Source organism: Mauremys mutica, chromosome 4 (assembly GCF_020497125.1).
Source record: "Mauremys mutica isolate MM-2020 ecotype Southern chromosome 4, ASM2049712v1, whole genome shotgun sequence".
NCBI classification, from domain to species: domain Eukaryota; kingdom Metazoa; phylum Chordata; order Testudines; family Geoemydidae; genus Mauremys; species Mauremys mutica.
In genome coordinates, this window is record NC_059075.1 from 161,359,632 (window position 1) to 161,384,950 (window position 25,319).

Here is a 25,319-nt window from a genome sequence, read left to right on the forward strand (position 1 = left end):
GCCCCCTAGCACCGCACTGGGGCATTGGGATCAGCACTGACTGGAAACGGAAAGTGCCCCCTACTGAGCCCCCTGCAGCACAGCTCACCCCCCAGGAGGGTAACCCAGGGGGAGGGGGGGGGGAGTCCAGTGCTAGAAGTTGGCTCCTTCATCCTCCCCCTCCCTGTCCTCCCTTCCCCTCCCTTCCCTCCTCTGGCCCCTGTCAGCCTGTTCCCCCATGGGCTGAACCCTCCCCCCGCCCTCCAGGCAGGGTGGGGTCCCCTCTCTGGATGGCCCCCTCCAGTGTGGTTGTCCTGGTGGAGCAGCCAAATGCCCGTTCCTGGTCCCAGCATTGGGGGAGCCGGGGGAATTCTCTGCCCTGGGCTATAGAAGGGGGGCAGCGCGGCTGACCTAGTGCCCCGATCTCTGGGGTCGGTTCAGGCCTGGCACAAGGGGCCCCCACTCTCGGCTGGGGTCTGGGAAAGGCCTGGCACAATGGGGATCCTGATCTCAGTCGGGGTCTGTGCAGTGCCTGGCCCGATGGGGCCGCAATCTCTCTACTACCCTAATACAAATAATCAATAACAATATCGAATTCAAGCATCCTCACTGGGCTGCAGCGTTAACCCTGGTTAAACTGTAGGGGCGAATCCTCCCACTGCCTCTCCCCCGGCAGCTCCATTCACACCCCCACCGGCATGACTAGCCAAAGAACAGTGATCATTAAGGCTACGATTTAGTCATGGGTATTTTTCGTAAAAGTCATGAACAGGTCATGGGCAAGAAACAAAAATTCACAACCCGTGACCTGTCCATGACTTATACTAAAAATACCTGTGATTAACTCTTGGGGGAGGGGGCCCACTGGTGGGGCGTGGGGGGGCCAGTGCTGGGGGAGGCGCCCAGGGTCAGTGGCACCAGCTGCTGGGGGCCGTGGACCCCTCCCACTTCCCTGGTCCTTCTCGCATGCACAGAGAGCAACAGTACCCAAAGTCCCAAAGTGCAAACAGTTCAATGTTTATTGGGGTGAAATTCAAGTTGCTTTTTCCTTATTTTCGAATCCCAACTTCCTTCCTGTCTGCCCCTAATTTATATAGTAATATTCTCAGCTATACCTTAACCAATCATTTTACTGAAACCTCTCTAACCAATCCTAACATATTGTAACATGTCTCTAGTCAGTTATATCCCGCTACACTAATTAACTTACCCCTAGCAAAATTAATTATACAGCAGACAGAAACAATTAGAGAACCAGACAGATTAACGATAGTTGAGTGCAGGCCATAAAAATAAAACATACAGAAATGAGGACAGGTTTGAGAGTGTCAGCCGTGTTAGTCTGTATCAGCAAAAAGAACAAGGAGTCCTTGTGGCACCTTAGAGACTAAGAAATTTATTTGGGCATAAGCTTTTGTGGGCTAAAACCCACTTCATCAGATGCATGGAGTGGAAAATACAGTAGATAGATAGATAGATAGATGAGAAGGGTGTGTGGGGATAGATAGATAGATAGATAGATCATGAAAAAATGGGGGTTGCCATACCAACTCTAATGAGAGTAATCAATTAAGATGGGCCATTATCAGCAGGAGAAAAAAAACTTGTGCAATGGTAATCAGGGTGGCCCATTTCAACCAGTTGACAAGAAGTTGTGAGTAACAGAAGGGGAAAAATTAGCATGGGGAAATAGTTTTTAGTTTGTGCAATGACCCATCCACTCCCAGTCTTTATTCAGGCCTAATTTAAATGGTATCCGGTTTGCAAATTAATTCCAGTTCTGCAGTTTCTGGTTGGAGTCTATTTCAGACCTAAATGTGGCCATTCTTCAACAAAAAAAACCATCAAAAACAGACTCCAACATGAAACTGCAGAACGGGAATTAATTTGCAAACTGGACACCATTAAATTAGGCTTGAATAAAGACTGGGCATGGATGGGTCATTACACACACTAAACGCTATTTCCCCCATGCTTCCCGTACACTTCCCAGCTTATGACTGCCTCTGCTGCTTAGCCAAAGGCCTTAGCTTAAGAACAAGGCCGCAGATGGTCACAGGGAGAGAAGGCCCTTACACAGGAAGACAGTGATTTTGATTCTTTGTTTTATACCTCTTAAAGTACAGCTAAATGATAAACATACCCCTAAATTCTTAAAGTCTAGGCCTTTTCCGACAGGCCTGAATATCTATATCCTAACCGCTGTGAGGGCTACAGAATTAATTTGTGAAAGGAAGGCTGAGACGCTGCAGAATCCAGTTACTCCACGCCGGCCTCAGAGACACATCAGCCAGGCTGGGTGTTGGACAGCAAGGGAGCGCTGTTGTGTTTAAGGCTTGGGGAGGGATTCCAGGACTCCTGGGTTCACCTCCCAGCTCCCTGTGTGACCGCAGGCAAGTCACTGAATCACTCTGTGCCTCAGTTTCCTCTCCGGTCTGTCTTATCTATTTAGACTGTGAGCTACGTGGGTGAGGGCCTGGCTCCTGCAGAGCTCCGGGTCCCCATTGTGTGTGTGCTGATCTCAGTGACCCCGGGGTAAATCCGGAGTGATCCCACTGACGTCAGTGGAGCCAGGGCTGGGTTCTGATCTCAGCGACCCCAACGAACGGTTCTGTTCTTGACATCTGTGGTTGTGGAATTTGCCCCTCAGCACTCCACGTGCAATCGCCGAGCGGTTAGTCAGAAATCCTGCATGATCTGGCCTCGCCGTGCCCCCTCCCTCCATCAGGGGTGGGTGCACTTCACAGGGAAACCGAGGCGCGACTCGGAAATGCATCGCTCTCCCCTCACGCGCTGGCCCTCACTCATGCTGAGCTGGCTGGTTACAACGTCTCGGCTGGTAAATGATTGGCTGGCTCGGCTGGATTGACGGCTTTCCATGCCCCCCAGCTGCACACATACACGCACATACACGCACGCAGACCCAGGTGAAATGAAAGAAATATACGTCCCGTGAACAAGTTTTGCCTTGACCTGCCTTCTTCAACCCCTACTCATTGGTTAACAATGCACATGGGGCCTCTGCCAGTGTGTAGGGCTCACACACGATGCAGAATGAAAGCCTGAATATCTCTCTATAGCCACTCAACTCTGCTTCTTTAACCTTAAACAGGGGCCTGTGGTCTTCACTGGTTTGGGGGACCCTTTTTGATTTGTCGGCTTTATTACGGTAGTGCCTGGGTGCCCCAAACACAGCCCAGCACCCCATTGTGCTAGGTACTGTATAAACCCCAAACAGCAAGACAGTTCCTGCCCCAGAGGGACTGAGGCATGTGGAACCTTTCACAAGAACATCCCTTCTCCCCGCTGTTTAGTAAGTGTTTGAGTGAAATGGAGATTGGAGACATACGAAGCAAACAACAAATCCATGCTTAGACTTTGAGCTTCTTGGGGCAGAGACTATGTACAATTCTGCATCTGTACAGGATCCCAATCTCAGTAACGTGTGGGCAGCACACAGCAGAATGGGGTTCCCAGTCTCAGCTGATGCAGTGCCTGCCAAAATGGGGTGCCCTATCTTGGTCTATGCAGTGCCTGGCCCAATGTGGGGGACCCCAATCTTGGCAGGTTCCTAAACTCTACCCTACAACTATATAATAATAGTAATATCATTATTTTTTTATTAAGAATGAACATGATGAATAAAGTAGAATCTTTCACAAAGAAGGGTGCTTGAGTGAAGTTTTAACAAAAAAAGATTCAGGTAGTCTAAATGAAATATGAATCTTTAACCCAGAGAGATTTCAACAAATATCAGTTAAAATTAACCTAGAGAGATTTTTCTCCCAAGTGTTTCTTAGACCTTTGAGACAAATGTGTGTGGAGGGGGGAAAAATCACCTAGTCTAAATAAAAGCTGAATATTAAACTCAGAAAGAACTGATCCAGAGTTTGCATTGTGATTTGGAGTTAATTGTGTGTTTTAAAAAGCGCCAAGGTGTCGCAATAAAATCTAAGTCTTTAACTCAGAGAGATTTTATCCCCTGTGTTTACTGGGCATTTGAGTTAAATAGAGATGGCCCAAAACAGACAGAAGAATGTTAAACTGGCTGAATAAGAACTCCTTCCCCTTCTGGGTTAATCCAGCCTCAATTCCTGACTGTCCTCATCTCAAAATCCTCCCAGATCCCCAGTCACCCATAGAGTCTTCTAGGGTAGCCAAGATCGGAATCTCTAATGGCCAAAAAGGGACACAATTTCTAGATCCATTAGAAAAGCCGCAAGGAAGGGGCAGAAAGACCCTGTGTTTGTGACTCCGGCGCAGCTCAGCAAGGAGCAGTCACAAGCCCACGGGGCAGAGAAAGCCCTGATGCAGCGGCAGTGAGTAACCCATTCGCACACGCATGCCTCATTGTGTAATTCTGGCAAGGTGCACCCGGGCGTGACAACCTGGGGCGGCAGGTGCGAGGTGTATTTAAACAACCGTGCCTAGGAGGCAGGCACAGGAGGATCGCAGGAGATGGGCCCACGGAGGATGGAATCTCTCAGCCTTCGGCAACTGCTGCTGATCGGGATCTGTGAGTCACGGGACGGGAGGGAAATCTGGCTGCAGGAGGGGGTTGGTGTGGTTTGCCGATCTGTTGTGGCTAGACTGATTTAGGCACCGAGCTACTGTGTGGATGGGGATGGTGACAGGACCTGCAAACCCAAAGCTGGGAATAGAACCCAGGAGTCCTGGCTCCCAGCTCCTACCCACCTGACCTCACTGCCCTCCCAGAGCTGGGGATAGAACCGAGGAGTCCTGGCTCCCAGCCCCCCATGCTCCAACTACTGCTCCCCACTGCCCTCCCAGAGCCAGAGAGAGAACCCAGGAGTCCTGGCTCCCAGCCTCCCCAGCTCTTACCCTGCCTCCGAGCTGGGGATAGAATACAGGAGTGTAAAGTGCCTTGATCCAGACTCCCAGTCCTGCAAATACCTCCTGTGCGGGGTGAATCCAGCCTTGGCCATCCTCACCCAGCAGTAAGAGGGAGCACTGAGTAGCAGCAGGGAGGAGATATCAGCTGTCCCTGGGGATGAGGTGAGACCCACTCCTGGGGAAAGAGGAAAGGCCAGGCTGGGTCAGCACTGGACAGCGCTGGCTATTTGCTGAGGGCTTTTGTTTACATTTGGGGTGGAGCGGAGCTGGGTTGCAGGGAAAAAATCCTTGTTACCCTGAACAGGAAGCTCCCCTGTTTGTTTGCCATTTCTGAGTAAGTGTATAAAGTGCCCTCAACGGCTTCCTCCAAATTAGTGCTCAGCTCAGGGCAGGGTTGCAATACTGCTTCCAATGCACCTGGCACCAGATTCCCTGGTGCATGGCCAAAACTGGAATGGTGGGTGTATCAGGACTCCCAGTGTCCCACCCCCTACCACATCCCACTCTGCTCCCTGATCTAGAAATAGAAGCCAGGAGTCCTGGCTCCCAGCCCCCCTGCTCTAACCCATTAGACCCCACTCCCCTCCCTTCCCTGAGCTGGGAACAGAACCCAGGAGTCCTGGCTCCCCGCTCTAACCCATGAGACCCCACTCCCTGCCCTGCCCCTCCCAGAGCTGGGGATAGAACCCAGGAGTCCTGGCTCCCCACTCTAACCCATGAGACCCCACTCCCCGCCCCACCCAGAGCTGGGGATGGAACCCAGGAGTCCTGGCTCCCCACTCTAACCCATGAGACCCCACTCCCCGCCCCACCCAGAGCTGGGGATGGAACCCAGGAGTCCTGGCTTCCAGCACCCCCTGCTCTAACCCACCCCCTGAAATGGGGCTAGAACCCAGGAGTGTAAAGTGCCTTGATCCAGACTCCCAGTCCTGCAGACACCTCCTGTGCAGGGTGAATCCAGCCTCGCCCATCCTCACCCAGCAGTAAGAGGGAGCACTGAGTAGCAGCAGGGAGGAGATATCAGCTGTCCCTGGGGATGAGGTGAGACCCACTCCTGGGGAAAGAGGAAAGGCCAGGCTGGGTCAGCATTGGACAGTGCTGGCTATTTGCTGAGGGCTTTTGTTTACATTTGGGGTGGAGCGGAGCTGGGTTGCAGGGAAAATCCTTGTTACCCTGAACAGGAAACTCCCCTGTTTGTTTGCCATTTCTGAGTAAGTGTATAAAGTGCCCTCAACGGCTTCCTCCAAATTAGTGCTCAGCTCAGGGCAGGGTTGCAAGATTGTTTCCAATGCACCTGGCACCAGATTCCCTGGTGCACGGCCAGAACTGGAATGGTGGGTGTATCAGGACTCCCAGGGTCCCACCCCCTACCACACACCACTCTGCTCCGCTCCTGGAGCTGGGGAGAGAACCCAGGAGTCCTGGCCCCAGACCTCCTGCTCTAACACACCTGACCCCACTGCCTTCCCAGAGCCAGGTACAGAACCCAGGAGTCCTGGCTCCCAGACCCCCTGCTCTAACTCACTAGACTCCACTGCCCTCCCAGAGCCAGGGAGAGAACCCAGGAGCCCTGGCTCCCAAATCACAGCCAGGTCCCATTTTAATTCTGGGGTACTCCACTCCCAAACCCACACCAAACAGTGCTCCATATTCCAGCCTTTTCTGCTCCTCTTCCTGGGAGTTCCTCAGGCCCCCGGCTCGTCAACACAGATCACTCCAAGAAATCCCAGCGCCTTTACTCCGGCTCCCACTCGGCTCCTGGTCCATCTCCGAGCCCTGCCCGGGGCTCACCGCATCTCCCGCTGCCTCGGGGCCCCCTCGGTCTCAGCTCGGCCCTGAGCTCACTTTCAGGCCTGCCCCATCTCCTGGAGTCTTTGCCTTCTAACTGTCCCGCCCCGGGTTTCCCAGGCTCCCTTCCCACCCCTGCCCTTCTTCCTCGGGGCTCCTTGCTGGGACTCAGCCTCCTGCCTCCACAGGTCTTCTTGGCTCTTATCACACAGCACAGACTCCCTGCCAGCTCCCCTCGGCAGGGGCTGTGGCAGGAGCCTTCCCCTGCCTGCAGATCCTCTCCACAGCCCCCGCAAATCTCCCTCCAGTTCCCCCCCCCCGCCCCATTAGCCCCCTCTTGGCTCTGGTTCTGGTTCCAGGCTTCCAACTCCCAGCTGCCTCTCACGCGATCTCCTCCCTGGTCCCTTTTCCCACGGCCCTGAGCTCCCTCCGTTATGAAAACCCAGCCCTCGCCAGTGGCCTAATGCAACTCCGGCTCCCGTTAATGGCGGATGGATTCGCTGATTCCCAAACCATTGTGATCATCTAGTCTGACCTCCCTGGAGAACACATGCCAGAGACCTGCCCCCGAATAATTCCTAGAGCAGATCTCTCGGAGAAAGTTAATCTTGGTTCAAAAAAATGCAGCAATGGAGAATCCACCACGACCTTGGGCAAATTGTTCCGATGCTTAATTACGCTCCCCGTTAAAAATTTACACCTTATTTCCACTCTGAATTTACTGAGCTTCAGCTTCCAGCCAGTGGATCATGGTAAACTTTTCTCTGCTAGACTGAAGAGCCCATTACCAAATATTTGTTCCTCGTGTAGGTGCATAGTATCAAGTCACCCCTGAAACCTTCTCTTTGTTAAGCTTAGTAAACTGAGCTCATTACAGTTCTTGTAACTTTTTCAGCCGCACCCGGGGCTTAAACAATGGCTCTGATCCACCTCCAAACTGACCTCTTCTGCTCAGCATCGATCTCAGCTGGTGCCCAGCACCGACAGGCCTAATGAGAGTAAAGGTTGGAGCTCCAAGCCCTAGTCTACACTACGAGTTTAGGTCGAATTTAGCAGCGTTAGATCAATTTAACCCTGCACCCGTCCACACGACAAAGCCATTTTTGTCGACTTAAAGGGCTCTTAAAATTGATGTATGTACTCCTCCCCGACGTGGGGATTAACACTGAAATCGACCCTGCTGGGTCGACTTTAGGGTTGTGTGGATGCAATTCAACAGTATTGGCCACCGGGAGCTATCCCAGAGTGCTCCATTGTGACCACTCTGGACAATGCTCTCAACTCAGATGCACTGGCCAGGTAGACAGGAAAAGCCCAAGAACTTTTGATGAGCCAGAGAAAGTTGTTTGTGGTGCAGCCACATTGGGGCTTTGCTGGACACCAGAATGCACACAGCCAGGTGGCTGGAGATGACGTGCTGCGGCTAGCATATCTGAGTATCGCCCGTGTGCTAAGAGTTTCAGTCCTGCCCTTGTCAGCTTTCTGAGAACATGTGTTACGTACATCGGTGGTTCTCAACCTTTATTCATTTGCAGACCCCTACAAAGTGTCAAATGGAGCTGCGGTCCCCTTGGGAAATCTATTGTCTGTGTACATAGTGGTGAATTCTGTTCAGTCAGTTTAAGTCTTTGTGGACCCCTTAGATATAATCCGCCGGCCCCTCGGTGATCTGCGGACTACAGCTTGAGAACCACTGGGGCATATTACTTGCATTCATAGATTCCACACCGCTAGAACGTAGAGTCTGATGTCTACACTACCGCAGTAAGTCGACCTACACTACACAACTCCAGCTACGTGAATAACGTAGCTGGAGTCGACGTACCTTAGGTCGAGTTACTGTGGGGTCTACACTGCTGGGGGTCGACGGGAGAAACTCCCCCATCGACTTACCTTACTTTTCTCGTTGGGGGTGGAGTACAGGGGTCGACTGCAGAGCGATCTGCTGTCGATTTGGTAGGTCTTCACTAGACCCGCTAAATCGACCGACGGTGGATCAATCTCAGAGCGTCAATCCCGACTGTAGTGTAGATGTAGCCTGACGGTGGGACTTCTGTGCTTGAACTACAGCAGATCTCTCAGGAAAACATCCCATCTGGATTTACAAATAGCCGGGGATGGAGAATCCACCCTTGGTAATTTGTTCCAATGATTAAATTCCCCTCGCTGATTAAATTCCTCTGCTCGATTGAAGGGCCCATTATCAAATATTCCCTCCCCCTGCCCCATAGGTCATTATAGACAGTGACCAAGTCAGCTCTTAACTGTCTCTTTGTTAAGCTAAATAGATTGAGCTCCTCGGGCATCTCACTTTGAGGCAGGTTTTCCCATCCCTTAATCATTCTTACGGGTCTTCTCTGCACCCTCCCCAAAGTTATCAGCATCCTTATCTAACATCATTCTGCAGAGACTTGTTTGGGGGAGTTTTGCCAAAGTTTCTGCTTTGAGAGCTGCTCTTTCGAGGTGTTCTCACATCCACGTGCAGGCCCCGAGTCTCTATGTCGCAAGCTTTTCGCTGGAAAGGCATTTTAATTAAATCGAGGAGAGAGGCAAGGTTCTGAGAAGCATGACTCAGGCGCCGCGCCCTTGGACTAAGTTGGATCCAAAAAGAGCATGTGCAATTCTCTGCCACGACAGCATGAGCAAGGGGGCCGACCCTTTGGAACACCATTTTCCAAGGAACTACAGCCCGGGGAGGGGTGAAAGCAATCAGGACAGTCCTTGGGTTCGTGCAGATTGGATGAGTTCTTGCAGACAGCTGGAATCTGGGGGTTTACTTTTCCATGATCAGCTGAAGTTGCTGCTTTGATTGAGGACAGGATCCTGGTCAATAGCAACTGTATGCCAGTCCTTAGACTAGGACTGTCTATTAGGAGTACCTGTCCTGGTGTTAAGCAACCTGCTTCCTCCTGCGTGCCATTTCCCAGAATTTTGAAATATCAACTCCGAAACCAGGAACTTTGGTCTCTAGGCAACATTACCAAAAATAGCCTTTGCAGAAGGCAGGACTCAGGCTCCAAGCATGTGGGTGCTGATGAGGTTTACCATCACAACTAGTCACCAAATCCTGCTGTGCACACTCCAAAGAGTTTTTCTCCCCTGTTTCCTTGCTTGGCCTCCAGACACGCTGGAGAGCTAACATTTAGCCAGAACTTTTGTCACTCTTGCTTCCCCAAAGGGGGCAGGAGCTGAGATCCAACCTTAGCGGGGGGAGATCGGTTTTGAGGTTGATGAGAGCCACCGTTGCACCGCTAGGCGTGCACAAACAAAGCGGTAAAAGCTGGAAGTTGTCGCTGTCATGTGATTTTTAGGGGGCGGTGTTTCAGGATGACCTCAAATACCCCACCGTGCAGCCTCATGAGGTGCAGCAGTTTTCAAGACAGTCGGAGTCTGTTTGTGGATACTGGAGCACTTGAAATAATTGGCCTCAGTCTTCATGATAGTGCCCTATTATAATTGCTTTGCTGATGCATCAGAGGATTGCACTGGAGTGAAACTCAAGCTGACAGCCAACTGGGCATGCAGGCCGGGCTGCGGGGGAGCACAAATTAGGGGGATAGGGGGTGCGTAGGACTGTCCATCACCCCCGTGCAGTTCATAGCCCACGGGGCTCCGTCAGGCCGAGGGGAAGCTGCTGCCTGTAGGGGATTTGCTGGTGGAGTCATCCCACTCCCATGCTCCAGGGCAGAAAGGAATTGCCTGTGAGCGGGAACAGGAAGGAAGAGCTTCCTCTCCGTCAGACACCATGGCACAAGAGACATTGGGCAACAGAGTGGGGAGCTGGCAACTTCCTCTGATACATCACTGCTCACTGGTGGAGCAGGCAGGCTACAGAGCTAGATGGGCCCAGGGAAATCCCAGCGCTGGCAGAGAAGCACCGTGCCCCCTGGACTGCACCCGCATGAGACAGCCAGACCGAACTGGTCTCATGGCTCAGGCACCTCCCCCCAGGAGATGAGAGCTTCCTAGAGGAGAGTCCAGAGGGGACCGAGCCAGGAAAAGTGCAGTCGCTGTTCACATTAACACCCCAACACCGCTATTGAACCCCCCTTCCCAGCAGCACAGCGCCCCCTAGTGCCACACTGGGAGGCAGCAGTGAGGAGAGAGCTCCCCCTACTGAGCGTGCAGGACAGCGCCCCCTAGTGCTGCACTGGGACATTGGTGCCAGCACTGACTGCCGGGGGCGAGCGCCCCCTACCGAGCCCTGCCCTGCTCCCTGCAGCACAGCACCCCCTAGTGGTGCACTGGGACATTGGCGCCAGCACTGACTGCCAGGAGAGAGTGTCCCCTAGCGCACAGCCCTACGTGTTTGTAAGCACAAAACCAATATTTGCTTGTTACTTTTTTAAAACAGTTTCCTTCTCTTTCACCCAGGTGATTTTGTTGGGTTTTAAACGATTTTATATCCCCCCCCATCCCCTTACGTGTCCTTGGGCTTTAGACCCTTTTATTTTTTAGTCTATTGTCTTTTTATCCTCTGAGAACTGCAAATAGAACCCAGGTGTCCTTCTGACTCCCTTCCCCTGCTCTAACCACCAGACCCACTCCCTCCGCCAGACCCACTCCCTCCCCAGAGCCAATAGAACCCAGGAGTCCTGGCTCCCAACCCCTCATGCTCTAACCCACTAGCCGCCATGGTCCTCCCAGCTCCAGGGATGGAACCCAGGAGTCCTGGCTCCCAACCCCTCATGTTCTAACCCACTAGCCCGCATGGTCCTCCCAGAGCCAGGGATGGAACCCAGGAGTCCTGGCTCCCAGCCCCTCATGTTCTAACCCACTAGCCCGCATGGTCCTCCCAGAGCCAGGGATGGAACCCAGGAGTCCTGGCTCCCAGCCCCTCATGTTCTAACCCACTAGCCCGCATGGTCCTCCCAGAGCCAGGGATGGAACCCAGGAGTCCTGACTCCCAGCCCCTCATGTTCTAACCCAAGGGTGGGCAAACTTTTTGGGGCGAGGGCCACATCTGGGTGAGGAAATTGTATGCAGGGCCGGGGCAGCGGGGTTGGAGTGCGGGATGTGGAGGAAGGGGCTCAGGACAAGGGATTGGGGCAGAGAAGGGGTGCGGAGTGCAGGATGGGGCTCAGGGCAGGGAGTTGGGGTACAGGAGGGGTGCGGAGTGCAGGATGGGGCTCAGGGCAGGGAGTTGGGGTGCACGGGGTGCAGGGTGCAGCAGGGAGCTCAGGGCAGGTGGTTGGAATGCACAGGAGTGCAGAAAGGGGCTCAGGGCAGGGAGTTGGGTGCAGGAGGGGTGCGAGGTACAGGCAGAGGGCTTAGGGCAGGAAGTTGGGGGGTGGGAGGCAGGAGGGGTTTGAGCTCCAGCCCGGTGCCACTTACCTAAAGTGGCTCCGGGGTGGCAGTGGCGCACACCAGGGCCAGGGCAGGCTCCCTGCATGCCTGCCCTGTCCCCACGCCACTCCAGGAAGTGCGTGCGCACATGGAGCCCTTTGCATCCCGGCCCGGGGGCTGCTTCTGAGAGCAGCGCCGGGCCCGCAGCACCACCAGGGGGAATCCCGCGGGCCGGATCCAAAGCCCTGAAGGGCCAGATCCGGCCCGCGGGCCATAGTTTGCCCATCCCTGTTCTAACCCGTGAGCTCTAGTCCACAGAAGATGATGCCTCAGAAATGTAAGTTCTCCTTTCTAAGTCCACTGGACATATTGGGCCTGGGTTGTCCTGGAGTCAGATACTGGGGCCTGCTGAGCCAGCACCTCCCTCCAGATGAAATCATCCCCCAGAGGCTACCAACACAGGGTCCTCACCCTTGTTTTCTCTCCCTTACAGGCCTCCAGCAAGGAGCAGCGGCAGCAGGTAGGAAGCCCAACATCCCTCTGATCTGAACTTGTGGGGCAGGAGGCGCCTGATTTTGGCTGCCCTCCTCCAGGCTCCTGAGTGGCTGGTTCCATCTGCCCCGGAGCTGGGGTGGGTGGGGAGTAGGAACGGCGGCTCTGGTTCTGCATTTCACAATAGGCTTCTGCAAATGAGCCAATGCCCAGAGCACCGGTCTGACATCCACAAGAGGAAAGTCAATAAGGACAAGCGCAAAGTGCAGCACGGAGGAAGGAAAAGTCAAATGCGTGGCTACAAAATGAGGAATAACTGGCGAGGTGTAACACCGCTGGGAAGGCCCCGGGGCTTAGAGCAGATCCCAGAGAGAATATGCGTCGACAATGTGATGCAGTGGCAAGAAAGGCTAATATCAGTCTGGGGTGTATGAGCAGGAGTGTCGTATGGAAGACCCGGGAGGTCATTATCCCCCCTCTACTCAGCACTGGTGAGGCCTCAGCTGGAGGCCTGTGCCTAGTTCTGAGTACTGCACTTTAGGAAAGATGTGGACACACTGGAGAGAGTCCAGAGGAGAGCAAACAACCTGGGAAAAGTTTAGACCCCCTGAGCTATGAGGAAAGGTTAAAAAAACAGGGCGTGTTTAGCCTTGAAAAAAAAAGACTAAGGGGAGACCTGACAGTCTTCAAATATGTTACGGATTCTTGTACGGAGGCTGGTGATCGATTGTTCGCCACGTCCGCTGATGGTAGGACAAGAAGCAATGGGCTTAATCTGCAGCAAGGAAGGTTTAGGCTAGAAATTAGAAGAAAACTTTCTAACTCTCAGCGGAGTTAAGCTCTGGAATGGGCTTCCGAGGGAGGTTGTGGAATCCCCGTCATTGGAGGTTTCTTAGAACAGGCCAGACAAACATCTATCAGGGCTCGTCTAGGTTTACTTGGTCCTGCCTCAGTGCAGGGGGCTGGACTTGATGCCCTCAAATGGTCCCTTCCAGCCCCACATTTCCATGAGTCTATAGTAATAAGATACACAAGTAAAACCATTGCAACATTTGCATGAAGGCTCCAGAGTCCCAGGCTGATGGGCAAGGAAGGTTTTGTAAATCATGCAACAGATGCTGCAGAGACTTTGTCAGTCCAGTGCAATCCAGCTGCATGGAATTCGTTCATGCCACCAGGGATGTAATGACAGTGAGACCCACACAAGAGTCTGCAGAATGAGGCTGACAAAATCACGCACACCCACAACAGCAGTGACACATAATCACACACACACAGCCTCCCCATGCTTTCACCCCCTCGACCCCACTCCCCTCCTGGAATAACCAGCTCCCTCTCTGTTTTTTTCCATATATGGGGTAGGAATATTATGTGATAACTAATTTCCCCGCTCTCTACAGGACCAGTCTGTGGCCAGCAGAGAGTCTATAGCCGGATCGTCGGTGGGGTCAATGCCCTGAGAGGGGAGTGGCCCTGGCAGGCCAGCCTGCAGCTCCGCGGGGAGCACATGTGTGGAGGGACCCTGATCGGTGACAAATGGATTCTGTCAGCTGCTCACTGCTTCATCGGGTAAGTCTAGAACCTCAGATCTAGAACCTTGGAGACAGATGTCAGCATGGCCTCTAGACCGGGGCAGCTAGAACTGTGTGTGTCTTCTAGTGCTGAGAGTAACAGGGCTGCTCATCTATAGCCATGGACACCAGATCTCTCAGTCTAGAACAGTGCACACATTATCCAGAGGCAGAGAGCTGTTCTAGAACCCAGCATGGTCTCCAGAATGGAGTCGAGAGCTGTGCATCTAGAACTGTATTTTACACTTAGATTAAAGAGATTGAAGCTGTACATCCGGGACTATTTGATAGCCTAGGGAAAGAAAGCTAGAACCATGTGCACCACCCAGAATAGACAGCCTACATCTACAATACTAGACGTGACCTTTTCTCAGACCACCAACACTGGAGACTCTAGACGTTAGTCTAGAAGTACATCATCCTGAGATGAAATCTAAAGCATCTGCAACATCTAGAATGGTGTTCAGGATTTCGAGTACAGAGCAATTAGCCTAGAACCATGCATGGCATCTAGAATGAGCCTAGAGCATGGCATGTAAACTCTGTGCACCAACTACAATTGTGGATCTAGATATGTATGTATAATCTGTAAAGAATGGAAACATACATCTAGAAAGGTGTGTACCATCAAAAGCAGTGAATCTAGAGCTGCATGCAGCATCTAGAACAAACATAGAGGCAGGAAACTAAAACAATATGTACAAACCAAAGCAAAGAACCTCATGCTGTATATAACATCTAGAATTAGTCTAAACCCACAATTATATAGTTTTATGTACTGTCTAGAACTGGTCTAGAACCATGAAGGTAGAAGAGTGAGCACCAGCAAGAGCCATGAATTTAGGTCTGCAGGCATCATCTAGAATGAACCTAGAGCCATGAATCTACAACTGCACTCCAGAGCGAGTCTAGAACCATGCAGCTAAAAAGATGAACACCACCAAGAGTCACAAATCTGGAGCAGAGTGCATCGTACTCAATAACCCCAGAACAGGGAATCTAGAGCCAAGTGCATCACCAAGACTCAGGAAGCAATCTAGATATATGTGTACAATTTGGGACAAGCCTAGAACTCAGTACCCCCAACAGAGCAATAAGCCTATAAAAGCAGGGTCTAGAACCCAGCATTTCCCTGTCCCAGTAATGACACCCTGTCCCTTATCCCCCTGCAGGAAAGACACGACCAAGGACCCATCCGCCTGGAAGGTGGTGCTGGGGCGTCTGCAGCTGAATGGTGGCCCGTTACAGGGTGTAGTGCGGAACGTGTCCCAGATCATCACCCATGAGCAGTACAAAGACTACACCAAGGGCTTGGACATCGCCCTGCTGCGGCTGGATGAACCTGTCTCCTTCAGCCGTGACGTAGGCCCCATCTGCCTGCCCTACCCCAACCACCGATTCGCCTTCGGGTCCCAGTGCTGGGCCACCGGCTGGGGCAGGGTGAAGGAGGACAGTGAGTGAGAGGGGAGAGTTCCTGGCAAACATGGAGACATCTAGCCCCCTGCCCACCCGGGGTATGCTCATCCCCAACAGGGCACTGACCCCTCTTCTTTCCCTCCCCGCAGTGACCCTCCCACCCCCCAAGCCTCTCAAGAAGGTGGAGCTGGACCTGCTCAGTGCAGAGACCTGCAACTGCATCCACAATAACCTGCGCCAGAAGGAGCTCTCCAGCCCTGCCGGGCCAGGGCTGATCTGTGCCGGGTATCAGAGTGGAGGCCAGGGGCCCTGCCAGGTGAGAGTGAAAGGGGGTGCCAGGTTCGGGGGGGGGGAGCTGGGCTAGGGGTTGGAGAGAAGGAAGGGGAAGGAGATGGGTTGTGGGAGGGGTACAGAGGGGCTGTCCCTGGTTTGGAGGGGGGTAGAGGCGGAAAAGGGATCACACCTGGCTCCCCAGCCCTGAATCTCCCTGCCCATCCCTCCCCAGGGTGATTCCGGGGGGCCGGTGGCCTGCTCCGAGAACGGGACGTGGTTCCAGGCTGGGATCATGAGCTTCTCAGTGGGCTGCGCCCAGCCCCACAGCCCCATCCTGCTGACCGAGGTCACAGCCTACACCGGCTGGATCCAGAACCACACCGGGGGAGCCTCCTTCGCTGTCCAAACGGTGCCACCCCCCTTCAGCAGCGACCATGGAAAATGCAGAGGTACGGCCAGTGGGGAATGGGACATGGGGCCTTTCCCCTCTAGGGGGCGCTGGCTCTGATCTGGCCACAGGGCAGGGGACTGGCTGGCTCAGGGAGGTGGGGAATGGACATGGGGCTTTCCCCTCTAGGGGGCGCTAGTTCCGATCCAGCCCCAGGGTGGGGGACTGGTAATAGGCTACTGACTCCTAATCTCTCCAGGTTGCGGGAAGCTGAAGGGACATGAGCTGAGTGTCACTGCCAAGGGGCCGTGGCCCTGGTACGTGAGCCTACAATCTGGGGGGCAGCACGTCTGTGGGGGAGCACTGATCTCCGAGAGCTGGGTGCTGGCGGCCGCTCACTGCTTCATCGGGTGAGTGAGGGGCATGAGGCGGGGGTGACCCAGCAGGGGTTGGGGAGGGAGGGAGAGGTGTCACACATCCCAGGGTATCCATGTCTCTATCAGAGATGAATGACTGTCCATAATGTGTGCCCTACTCAGCTCCCCTCTGGACCCCACTCTCCTCCCAGAGATAGAACCCAGGAGTCCTGACCCCCCGCCAATCCCCCTCTGCTCTAACCACTAGACCCCACTCCCCTACCAGAGCCGTGGATCGAACCCTGAAGTCCTGACTCCCAGCTCCCTGCCCTGACAGATTAGTAACCCCCTGTGTGTTGCAGGCGGCAGGAACCCGCAGACTGGAAGGTGCTCCTGGGTGAGCAGCGGGAGGGGGCAGAGTCACGCTGGCAAGAAGAGAGAGGCCTCCAGAAGCTCATCCTCCACGCAGCCTACGTGAACATGACCGAGGGCTCTGACATCGCACTGCTGATGCTCGCCAAGCCAGTGGTGTTTGGGGAGAACATCTGGGCTGTCTGCCTCCCCTACGACACACACCGATTCCAGCTTGGCAGCACCTGCTGGGTCAGGGGACGGGAGACTGGTAGGTGGGACACGGGGGGCTTTTCCCCCCCGGGGGCCGACTCCGATCTGGCCCCCAGGCGGTAACTGGAGGGCTCAAGGGACAGCGGGTGGGATAAGGGGTAGGGCTTGGTAACTTCCAACACAACGTCTCTGTGTTTCCATAGCTCGGGCACCCGCACCGCAGTCACTACAGGGCATGGAGGTGGATCTCATGGGACCTGTCGCCTGTAACTGCGCCTACAACCAGAGCAGCTCAGCTGGTGAGGCAGTGTCCATCCTCCCAGACATGCTTTGTGCTGCCCAACAGGAGGCGAACACCAGCTGTGAGGTGAGTGAGCCATCCAATGCACAGCATGGCCCCCGGGTCTGCAGAACATCTGGGCAGCCACAACAGCTGGCTCTGAAGGACTGATCTCCATGGCTCCGTCAATGGAGACATTCCCCCCATTTTCCACACAAAGGCCTGGCTCTGGCAGCCCTTCCATTCCCCGCATCTCACCCCTGCCCCGTTTGCTTATCAGATGCTCTGGACGTTCAGTGTGCTGATCACTTGAATCTAGATGCTGGCACCTCTGGAGCTGTCTATGGTTCTGAAGTGTCATATCCTCTGGGGCTGAACCGGGGCATTCGGGGGGCATATGCCCAGCAGTCCATGGGGTTTATGGCACTGTCCATGGTATGGAAATTTTCTGTTGGCCATTGCTGAGCTCCGTGCTTTTGGGTCAGAGAGATTTTCCGCACAGCCTCGTTCCTCTGGAGCTGTCCATGGTACCCATGTGTCCTATTTTGCCCAGGGCTGAGCCATCCAGTGTTGGATAGGGGATGGATCCAGCATGTCCTGGTTCTCCAGGGTGAATGGTCCTATTGTCCGTGGCTAATCCATCCTGCCTTGGGTTGGGCATGGATGTAGCACACCACGGTTCTCCATGGTGCAGAGATGGTCTGTGCAACCTCTGACCCACTGTGCACTGGGGTAGCTCATGGTCATTCGTGGAGGAGGACTGTTCCACTGAATTTCTGGGACATCTCCTCATGCATCCATTCCCTGGGGAAGGCCCAGAATATCCGCTGTCCAACAGGCCCTGAGAACCCATCCCCTCTGGAGTTCATGCAGTTGTCCCTTTGCTCTTGACTCTTCAGGGCGATGATGGGGGGCCTCTGATTTGCAATGAGAAGGGCACCTGGTTCCTGACTGGCCTCTCCAGCTTTGGCAATGGCTGTGGGAGGAAGAGCCATCCCGGGGTGTACACAGAAGTTAGAGCATACGAGAAATGGATCATGGACATCACGCGGGATGGTTACTTTGCCAAGCAGCCCATGCCAGTTCCAGTGGTCGTAGAAGAGGACAGATGCCCAATGAAGCCTACTCCAAGTAAGGGGTGATCCAGACAGCAATCGCAATTCCTTTGGGTGCCCATGCTAAGCAGGGTGGGGCTAGGTCAATGGTCGGTTGGGAGACCAGACAGGAAAAACAGGGTGCTGCACAGGGGGCTACCTGCTCACTCATGGCCATCAAGGCTGGTCCCAATGCCCCATAGTCACCCTAGGAGGCACTGTGCTGTAGGGCTTGGAGTAGGAACTCAGTAGTGGGTGGTCTCCCCAGCGGTCAGTGCTGGCCCCAATGCCCCACTGTGACACTAGGGGGCGCTGGGCTGCAGGAAACAATGTGGGTGACTCAGAGACACACCCTGACTATCCGTCTCTCTCTCCTGCAGGTTCCAGTGGAGAGGGGGAAAAGCCAGTGCCAACTACTGGTGGTACCACAAGAGGAGAAGGTGAGTCCCTAAGCACCTGAAGACACTTTTTCACTGCCCAGGCAGCATAACTGGAGTTCAGAAGTGTGGTTTCACTGCAAACCACCTGCCCCTCCTGCAATCTGCCTCCCCAACCAGAGCTACCTCCCAGCTTCTGGGACAAACCTTCCACCCTGCCTGCCAACCGCCGAGCCAGCCAGAGCCCAGCTCTGCCACCTCCAGACACTCTAGTGTGGTACTGGGGGGCACCGAGCTGCAGGGGGTGGGGCAGGGGAGAGCAGGGGGTGCTCTTCCCTGGCTGGCCATGCTGGCCCTGATACCCCAGTGTGGCGGTAGAGGGTGCTGTGCTGCAGGAAGCAGAGTCAAGGCTCAGTATTGGGCACTCTCTCCTGGCAGTCAGTGCTGACCCCAATGCCCCACTGCGACACTAGGGGGCGCTGTGCTGCAGGAAACAATGGGGGTGACTCAGAGACACACCCTGACTATGCCTCTCTCTCCTGCAGGTTCCAGTGGAGAGGGGGAAAAGCCAGTGCCAACTACTGGTACCACAAGAGGGGAAGGTGAGTCCCTCAGCTTTCCACTTTTCCACTGCCCAGGCAGTCGGAGGGGTCTTCAGAAGTGTGGTCTCACTGCAAACAACCTGACCCTCCTGCAATCTGCCTCCCCAATCAGAGCTACCTCCCAGCACCTGGGACACGCCTTCCACCCTGCCTGCCAGCCACCGAGCCAGCCAGAGCCCAGCTCCGCCACCTCCAGCCACTCTAGTGTGGCACTAGGGGGTGCCGAGCTGCAGGTGGTGGGGCAGGGCCCAGTAGCGGGGGTTCTCCCTGGCAGCCAGTGCTGGCCCTGATACCCCAGTGTGACACTAGGGGGCGCTGGGCTGCAGGAAACGATGTGGGTGACTCAGAGACACGCCCTGACTATCCGTCTCTCTCTCCTGCAGGTTCCAGTGGAGAGGGGGAAAAGCCAGTGCCAACTACTGGTGGTACCACAAGAGGAGAAGGTGAGTCCCTAAGCACCTGAAGACACTTTTCCACTGCCCAGGCAGCATAACTGGAGTTCAGAAGTGTGGTCTCACTGCAGAGCGACCTGACCCTCCTGCAATCTGCCTCCCCAACCAGAGCTACCTCCCAGCTTCTGGGACCAACCTTCCACCCTGCCTGCCAACCGCCGAGCCAGCCAGAGCCCAGCTCTGCCACCTCCAGCCACTCTAGTGTGGTACTGGGGGGCACCGAGCTGCAGGGGGTGGGGCAGGGGAGAGCAGGGGGTGCTCTTCCCTGGCTGGCCATGCTGGCCCTGATACCCCAGTGTGGCGGTGGAGGGCGCTGTGCTGCAGGAAGCAGAGTCAAGGTTCAGTATTGGGCGCTCTCTCCTGGCAGTCAGTGCTGACCCCAATGCCCCACTGTGACACTAGGGGGCGCTGTGCTGCAGGAAACAATGGGGGTGACTCAGAGACACGCCCTGACTATGCCTCTCTCTCCTGCAGGTCCCAGTGGAGAGGGGGAAAAGCCAGTGCCAACTACTGGTGGTACCACAAGAGGGGAAGGTGAGTCCCTCAGCTTTCCACTTTTCCACTGCCCAGGCAGTCTGAGGGGTCTTCAGAAGTGTGGACTCACTGCACAGAGATCTGCCCCGCCTGCAATCTGCCTCCCCAATCAGAGCTACCTCCCAGCACCTGGGACACGCCTTCCACCCTGCCTGCCAGCCACCGAGCCAGCCAGAGCCCAGCTCCGCCACCTCCAGCCACTCTAGTGTGGCACTAGGGGGTGCCGAGCTGCGGGTGGTGGGGCAGGGCCCAGTAGCGGGTGCTCTTCCCTGGCAGCCTGTGCTGGCCCTGATACCCCAGTGTGACACTAGGGGGCGCTGGGCTGCAGGAAACAATGTGGGTGACTCAGAGACACGCCCTGACTATCCGTCTCTCTCTCCTGCAGGTTCCAGTGGAGAGGGGGAAAAGCCAGTGCCAACTACTGGTGGCACCACAAGAGGGGAAGGTGAGTCCCTAAGCACCTGAGGACACTTATTTCACTGCCCAGGCAGCATAACTGGTGTTCAGAAGTGTGGTCTCAGTGCGGAGCGACCTGCCCCTCCTGCAATCTGCCTCCCCAACACGAGCTGCCACCCAGTACCTGGGACAAGCCTTCCACCCTGCCTGACTACCGCCAGGCCATCCAGAGCCCAGCTCTGCCTCCACCACCCGCTCTAGTGTGGTACTGGGGGGCACCAAGCTGCAGGGGGTGGGGCAGGGGAGAGCAGGGGGTGCTCTTCCCTGGCTGGCCATGCTGGCCCTGATACCCCAGTGTGGCGGTAGAGTCAAGGCTCAGTACTGGGCACTCTCTCCTGGCAGTCAGTGCTGACCCCAATGCCCCACTGCGACACTAGGGGGCGCTGTGCTGCAGGAAACAATGGGGGTGACTCAGAGACACACCCTGACTATGCCTCTGTCTCCTGCAGGTCCCGGTGGAGATGGAGAAAAGCCAGTGCCAACCACTGGTACCACAAGAGGGGAAGGTGAGTCCCTCAGCTTTCCACTTTTCCACTGCCCAGGCAGTCTGAGGGGTCTTCAGAAGTGTGGTCTCACTGCACAGAGATCTGCCCCGCCTGCAATCTGCCTCCCCAACCACAGCTACCTCCCAGCACCTGGGACACGCCTTCCACCCTGCCTGCCAGCCACTGAGCCAGCCAGAGCCCAGCTCCGCCACCTCCAGCCACTCTAGTGTGGCACTGGGGGGGGGGGGTGCCGAGCTGCGGGTGGTGGGGCAGGGCTCAGTAGCGGGGGTTCTCCCTGGCAGCCAGTGCTGGCCCTGATACCCCAGTGTGGCGGTAGAGGGCGCTGTGCTGCTGGAAGCAGAGTAATGGCTCAGTAGCAGGTGCTCTCCCCTGGCAGCCAGTGTTGACCCTAATACCCCACTGCAACACTAGGGGGCGCTGTGCTGCAGGAAAAAATGTGGGTGACTCAGAGACACGCCCTGACTATCCGTCTCTCTCTCCTGCAGGTCCCGGTGGAGAGGGGGAAAAGCCAGTGCCAACTACTGGTGGTACCACACGTGGGGAAGGTGAGTCCCTAAGCATCCGAGGACACTTTTTCACTGTCCAGGCAGCATAACTGGTGTTCAGAAGTGTGGTCTCAGTGCGGAGCGACCTGCCCCTCCTGCAATCTGCCTCCCCAACCAGAGCTACCTCCCAGCAACTGGGACCAACCTTCCACCCTGCCTGCCAACCGCCAAGCCAGCCAGCGCCCAGCTCTGCCACCTCCAGCCACTCTAGTGTGGCACTAGGGGGCACTGCACTGTGGGAAGCAGAGCAAGAGCTCAGTAGGGGGCGCTGTGTTCTGGCAGTCAGGCCTCACCCCAGAGCCCCAGTGCAGTGCTAGGGGGCACTGATCTGCTGCAGGGAACAATGTGGGTGATGCACAGACAGTGACTATCCCTCTCTCTCCTATAGGTTCCAGTGGAGAGTGGGAAAAGCCAGTGCCACCCGGTGGTGCCACAGAAGAGGAAGGTGAGTTGCTAAGCACCCGAGGCTCCTTTTTCGCTTTCCAGGCAGTCTAAGAGGTCTTCAGAAGTGTGGTCTCAGTGTGGAGCAACCTGCCCCGCCTGCAATCTGCCTCCCCAACCAGAGCTACCTCCCAGCACCTGGGACAAACCTTCCTCCCTGCCTGCCAACCGCCAAGCCAGCCAGAGCCCAGCTCTGCCTCCACCAGCCACTCTAGTGCAGCACTAGGGGGCGCTGTGCTCCAGGGAGTGGGGGACTCATTAAGGGGCACTCTCCCCTGACAGTCAGTGCTGGCCCTGATGTCCCAGTGTGGTGGTAGGAGGCGCTGTGCTGCATGGAGCAGAGCAAGTCAGCAGGGGGCGCTCTCCCCTCATAGCCAGTGCTGAGCCCAATAACCCAGTGCAGCACTAGGGGGCGCTGTGCTGCATAGATTGGGGCAGATGGCTCAGTAGGGAGCACTGTCTTCTGGCAGCCAATGCTGAGCCCAATGCCCCCTTGCAGTGAAAGGGGGCGCTGTGCTGCAGGGCACAAGGTGGGTAACTCAGAGACACTCCCTGACTATATCTCTTGCTGCTGCAGGTTCCGGTGGAGAGTGGGAAAAGCCAGTGCCACCCGGTTGTGCCAAACGAGGAGAAGGTGAGTCCCTCAGCGCCTGAGCCCCGTTTTTCACTGCCCGGGCAGTCCAAGGGGTGTTCAGAAGTGTGGTCTCTCTGCAGAGCGACCTGACCCTCCTGCAATCTGCCTCCCCAAGCAGAGCTACCTCCCAGCACCTGGACAAACCTTCTACCCTGCCTGCCAACTACCAAGCCAGCTGGAGCCCAGCTCTGCCTCCACCAGCCACTCTAGTGTGGCACTAGGGGGCACCGAGCTGCAGGTGGTGGGGCAGGGCTCAGTAGGGGGCGCTTTCCCCTGGCAGTCAGTGCTGGTCTCAATGCCCCAGTGCAGCACTAGGGATGGCCGTCGCTGCAGGGAGTGGGGCAGGGGCTCAGTAGGGGGCACTCTCCCCTCACCACCAATGCTGACCCCCAACGCCACACTGCACTATGAGGGGCCGTTGTGCGGCAGGGAATAGTTTGGGTGACTTAGTAGAGACACTCCCTGACTATACTTCTCTTCCCTACAGTTTCCAGCAGAAAGGGGCAGAAGTCAGTCCCACCTGGTTGTGCCAAACGAGGGGAAGGTGAGTCCCCAAATACCCAAGGACACTCTTCCACTCCCCAGGCAGTGCAATTGGTGTTCAGAAGTGTGGTCTCACCCCAGAGCGACCTGCCCCTCCTGCAATCTGCCTCCCCAAGCAGAGCTACCTCCCAGCACCTGGGACAAACCTTCCACCCTGCCTGCCAACCACCGAGCCAGCCAGCGCCCAGCTCTGCCACCTCCAGCCATTCTAGTGCAGCACTAGGGGGTGCCGAGCTGCAGGGAACAGTGCATGCAGCTCAGCAGGGGACGCTCTCCCCTGGCAGTCAGAGTGATGCCAATGCACCAGTGCGATGCTAGGAGGCGCCGTGCTGCAGGGAGCAAGGCAGGGGCTCAGTAGGGGGCGCTCTTTCCTGACAGTCGGTGCTGGCCCCTGTGCCCCAGTGATGCACTAGGGGGCGCCATGCTGCAGGGAGCAAGGCAGGGGCTCAGTAGGGGGCGCTCTTTCCTGGCCCCTGTGCCCCAGTGATGCACTAGGGGGTGCTGTGCTGCAGGGACCCATGTGGGTGATGCAGAGACACTCACTGACTCTCTCTCTCTCTCCTGCAGGTTCCAGTGGCAAGGGGCAGAAGCCAGTGCCACCCGGTGGTGCCAAACAAGGGAAAGGTGAGTCCCTTAGCACCTGAGGCCCCCTTTTCACTCCCCTTAAAGTCTGGGGGTGTACAGATGTCTGGTCTCACCGCAGAGCGACCTGCCCCTCCTGCAATCTGCCTCCCCGACCAGAGCTACCTCCCAGCTCCTGGGACCAACCTTCCACCCTGCCTGCCAACCGCCAAGCCAGCCAGAGCCCAGCTCTGCCACCTCCAGCCACTCTCGTGCGGCACTAGGGGGCGCTGTGCTGCGGGGAGCAGGCAGGGACCCTCTCCCCTGGCAGTCAGTACTAGCCCCAGTGCCTCAGTGTGGCACTAGGGGGCACTGTGCTGCAGGGAGCGGGGTGGAGGCTCAAAAGAGGCGCTGTCCCCTGGCAGGCAGGGATGGCCGCGATGCAGCACTAGGGGGCGCTGTGCTGGCAATGTTCAGTGCAGTATCTCTGGCACTTTCGGCTTTAATCCACGTGTTCATTCTGGTGTCTTAGCCGAATCCCTCGCTCTGCCTCCCTCGCTCCCCCCTGCACTTTCAGCTGGATACCAGGGTCACCTCCTCTTCCTGTATTAAACTGTGTGCTGGTAGCTCAGTACCCGGCCACCCACCCCAGAGGCGACTGCATCTCAGGGCCGGGTGTGCTATCGCTGTGCTGCGTTGTGTGCAGCTGTTCCCCAGCTGCCCCGCCCCAGAACTGGCTGCATCTCAGGGCCAGGCGAGCCGTCCCCATGCCACTTCATTGCGCAGCTGCTCCCCTGCAACTCCACCCCAGAGGTGGCTGCATCTCAGCGCCAAGCCAGTGATCCCTGTGTGTGCAGCTTCCAAAGTGCTTTGGGATCCACCAAAGCATCCTAACCATGGGTAAAGATACCCCATGTACTCACTGCCTGTTGTCTTTCTGGTGACTTTCGCAGGAAAAAAAGTGAAGGAACACAAAGGAAAGAACCATGTCTCTTAGCCACCGACCCACAAAAGAGAATTCTGCTCCCCCCATGCTCCGTCTGTTTGCTTCACCCAGTGGAAGATTGTCACGTGCTAATCGGCAGCTCTGTCTATTTCCTGTGCGGTCCCAGCTGCTGAGATGTCGAATCAGGCACGAGAGAAGCCACTCGCCTTCATTTGTGTTCTGAGCCCTTCCCAGTGGGATCTCCTACCCAGCAGAACCCAGCATCCTATGGATCTAGAAATGACATTGTCTGATGCCTCAATGCAACTGGCTCTGGGGAGGAACGTTTTTGTTTAACTGCCTATTAATTATTATTATTGTTATTATTATTTATGCTACAAT

General features: G+C 55.7%; 1 protein-coding gene across 1 annotated transcript; it reads left to right on the forward strand.

Annotated features, from left to right (window-relative positions):
- The first annotated feature begins 4,434 nt into the window (after positions 1 to 4,434).
- LOC123369226 (serine protease 53-like) lies at positions 4,435 to 25,103 on the forward strand. Its single transcript, XM_045014582.1, has 22 exons — positions 4,435 to 4,495; positions 12,401 to 12,427; positions 13,800 to 13,968; positions 15,143 to 15,423; positions 15,536 to 15,702; positions 15,892 to 16,108; positions 16,307 to 16,457; positions 16,766 to 17,025; positions 17,171 to 17,334; positions 18,147 to 18,378; positions 18,722 to 18,781; positions 19,264 to 19,320; positions 19,647 to 19,763; positions 20,247 to 20,306; positions 20,692 to 20,751; positions 21,212 to 21,268; positions 21,754 to 21,813; positions 22,202 to 22,258; positions 22,832 to 22,888; positions 23,376 to 23,432; positions 23,999 to 24,055; positions 24,946 to 25,103. Exons 1-22 carry the CDS (start codon positions 4,453 to 4,455, stop codon positions 24,987 to 24,989), a joined length of 2,454 nt encoding a protein of 817 aa, XP_044870517.1. The 5' UTR covers positions 4,435 to 4,452; the 3' UTR covers positions 24,990 to 25,103.
- Positions 25,104 to 25,319: the final 216 nt, after the last annotated feature.

Coding starts and splice junctions, on each gene's coding strand:
- LOC123369226 (XM_045014582.1), top strand. CDS start 4,453: ATGGAATCTCTCAGCCTTCGGCAACTGCTGCTGATCGGGATCT. Junction 15,703..15,891: donor GAGGCCAGGGGCCCTGCCAG/GTGAGAGTGAAA, acceptor ATCCCTCCCCAG/GGTGATTCCGGGGGGCCGGT. Junction 24,056..24,945: donor TGGTGCCAAACAAGGGAAAG/GTGAGTCCCTTA, acceptor TGACTTTCGCAG/GAAAAAAAGTGAAGGAACAC.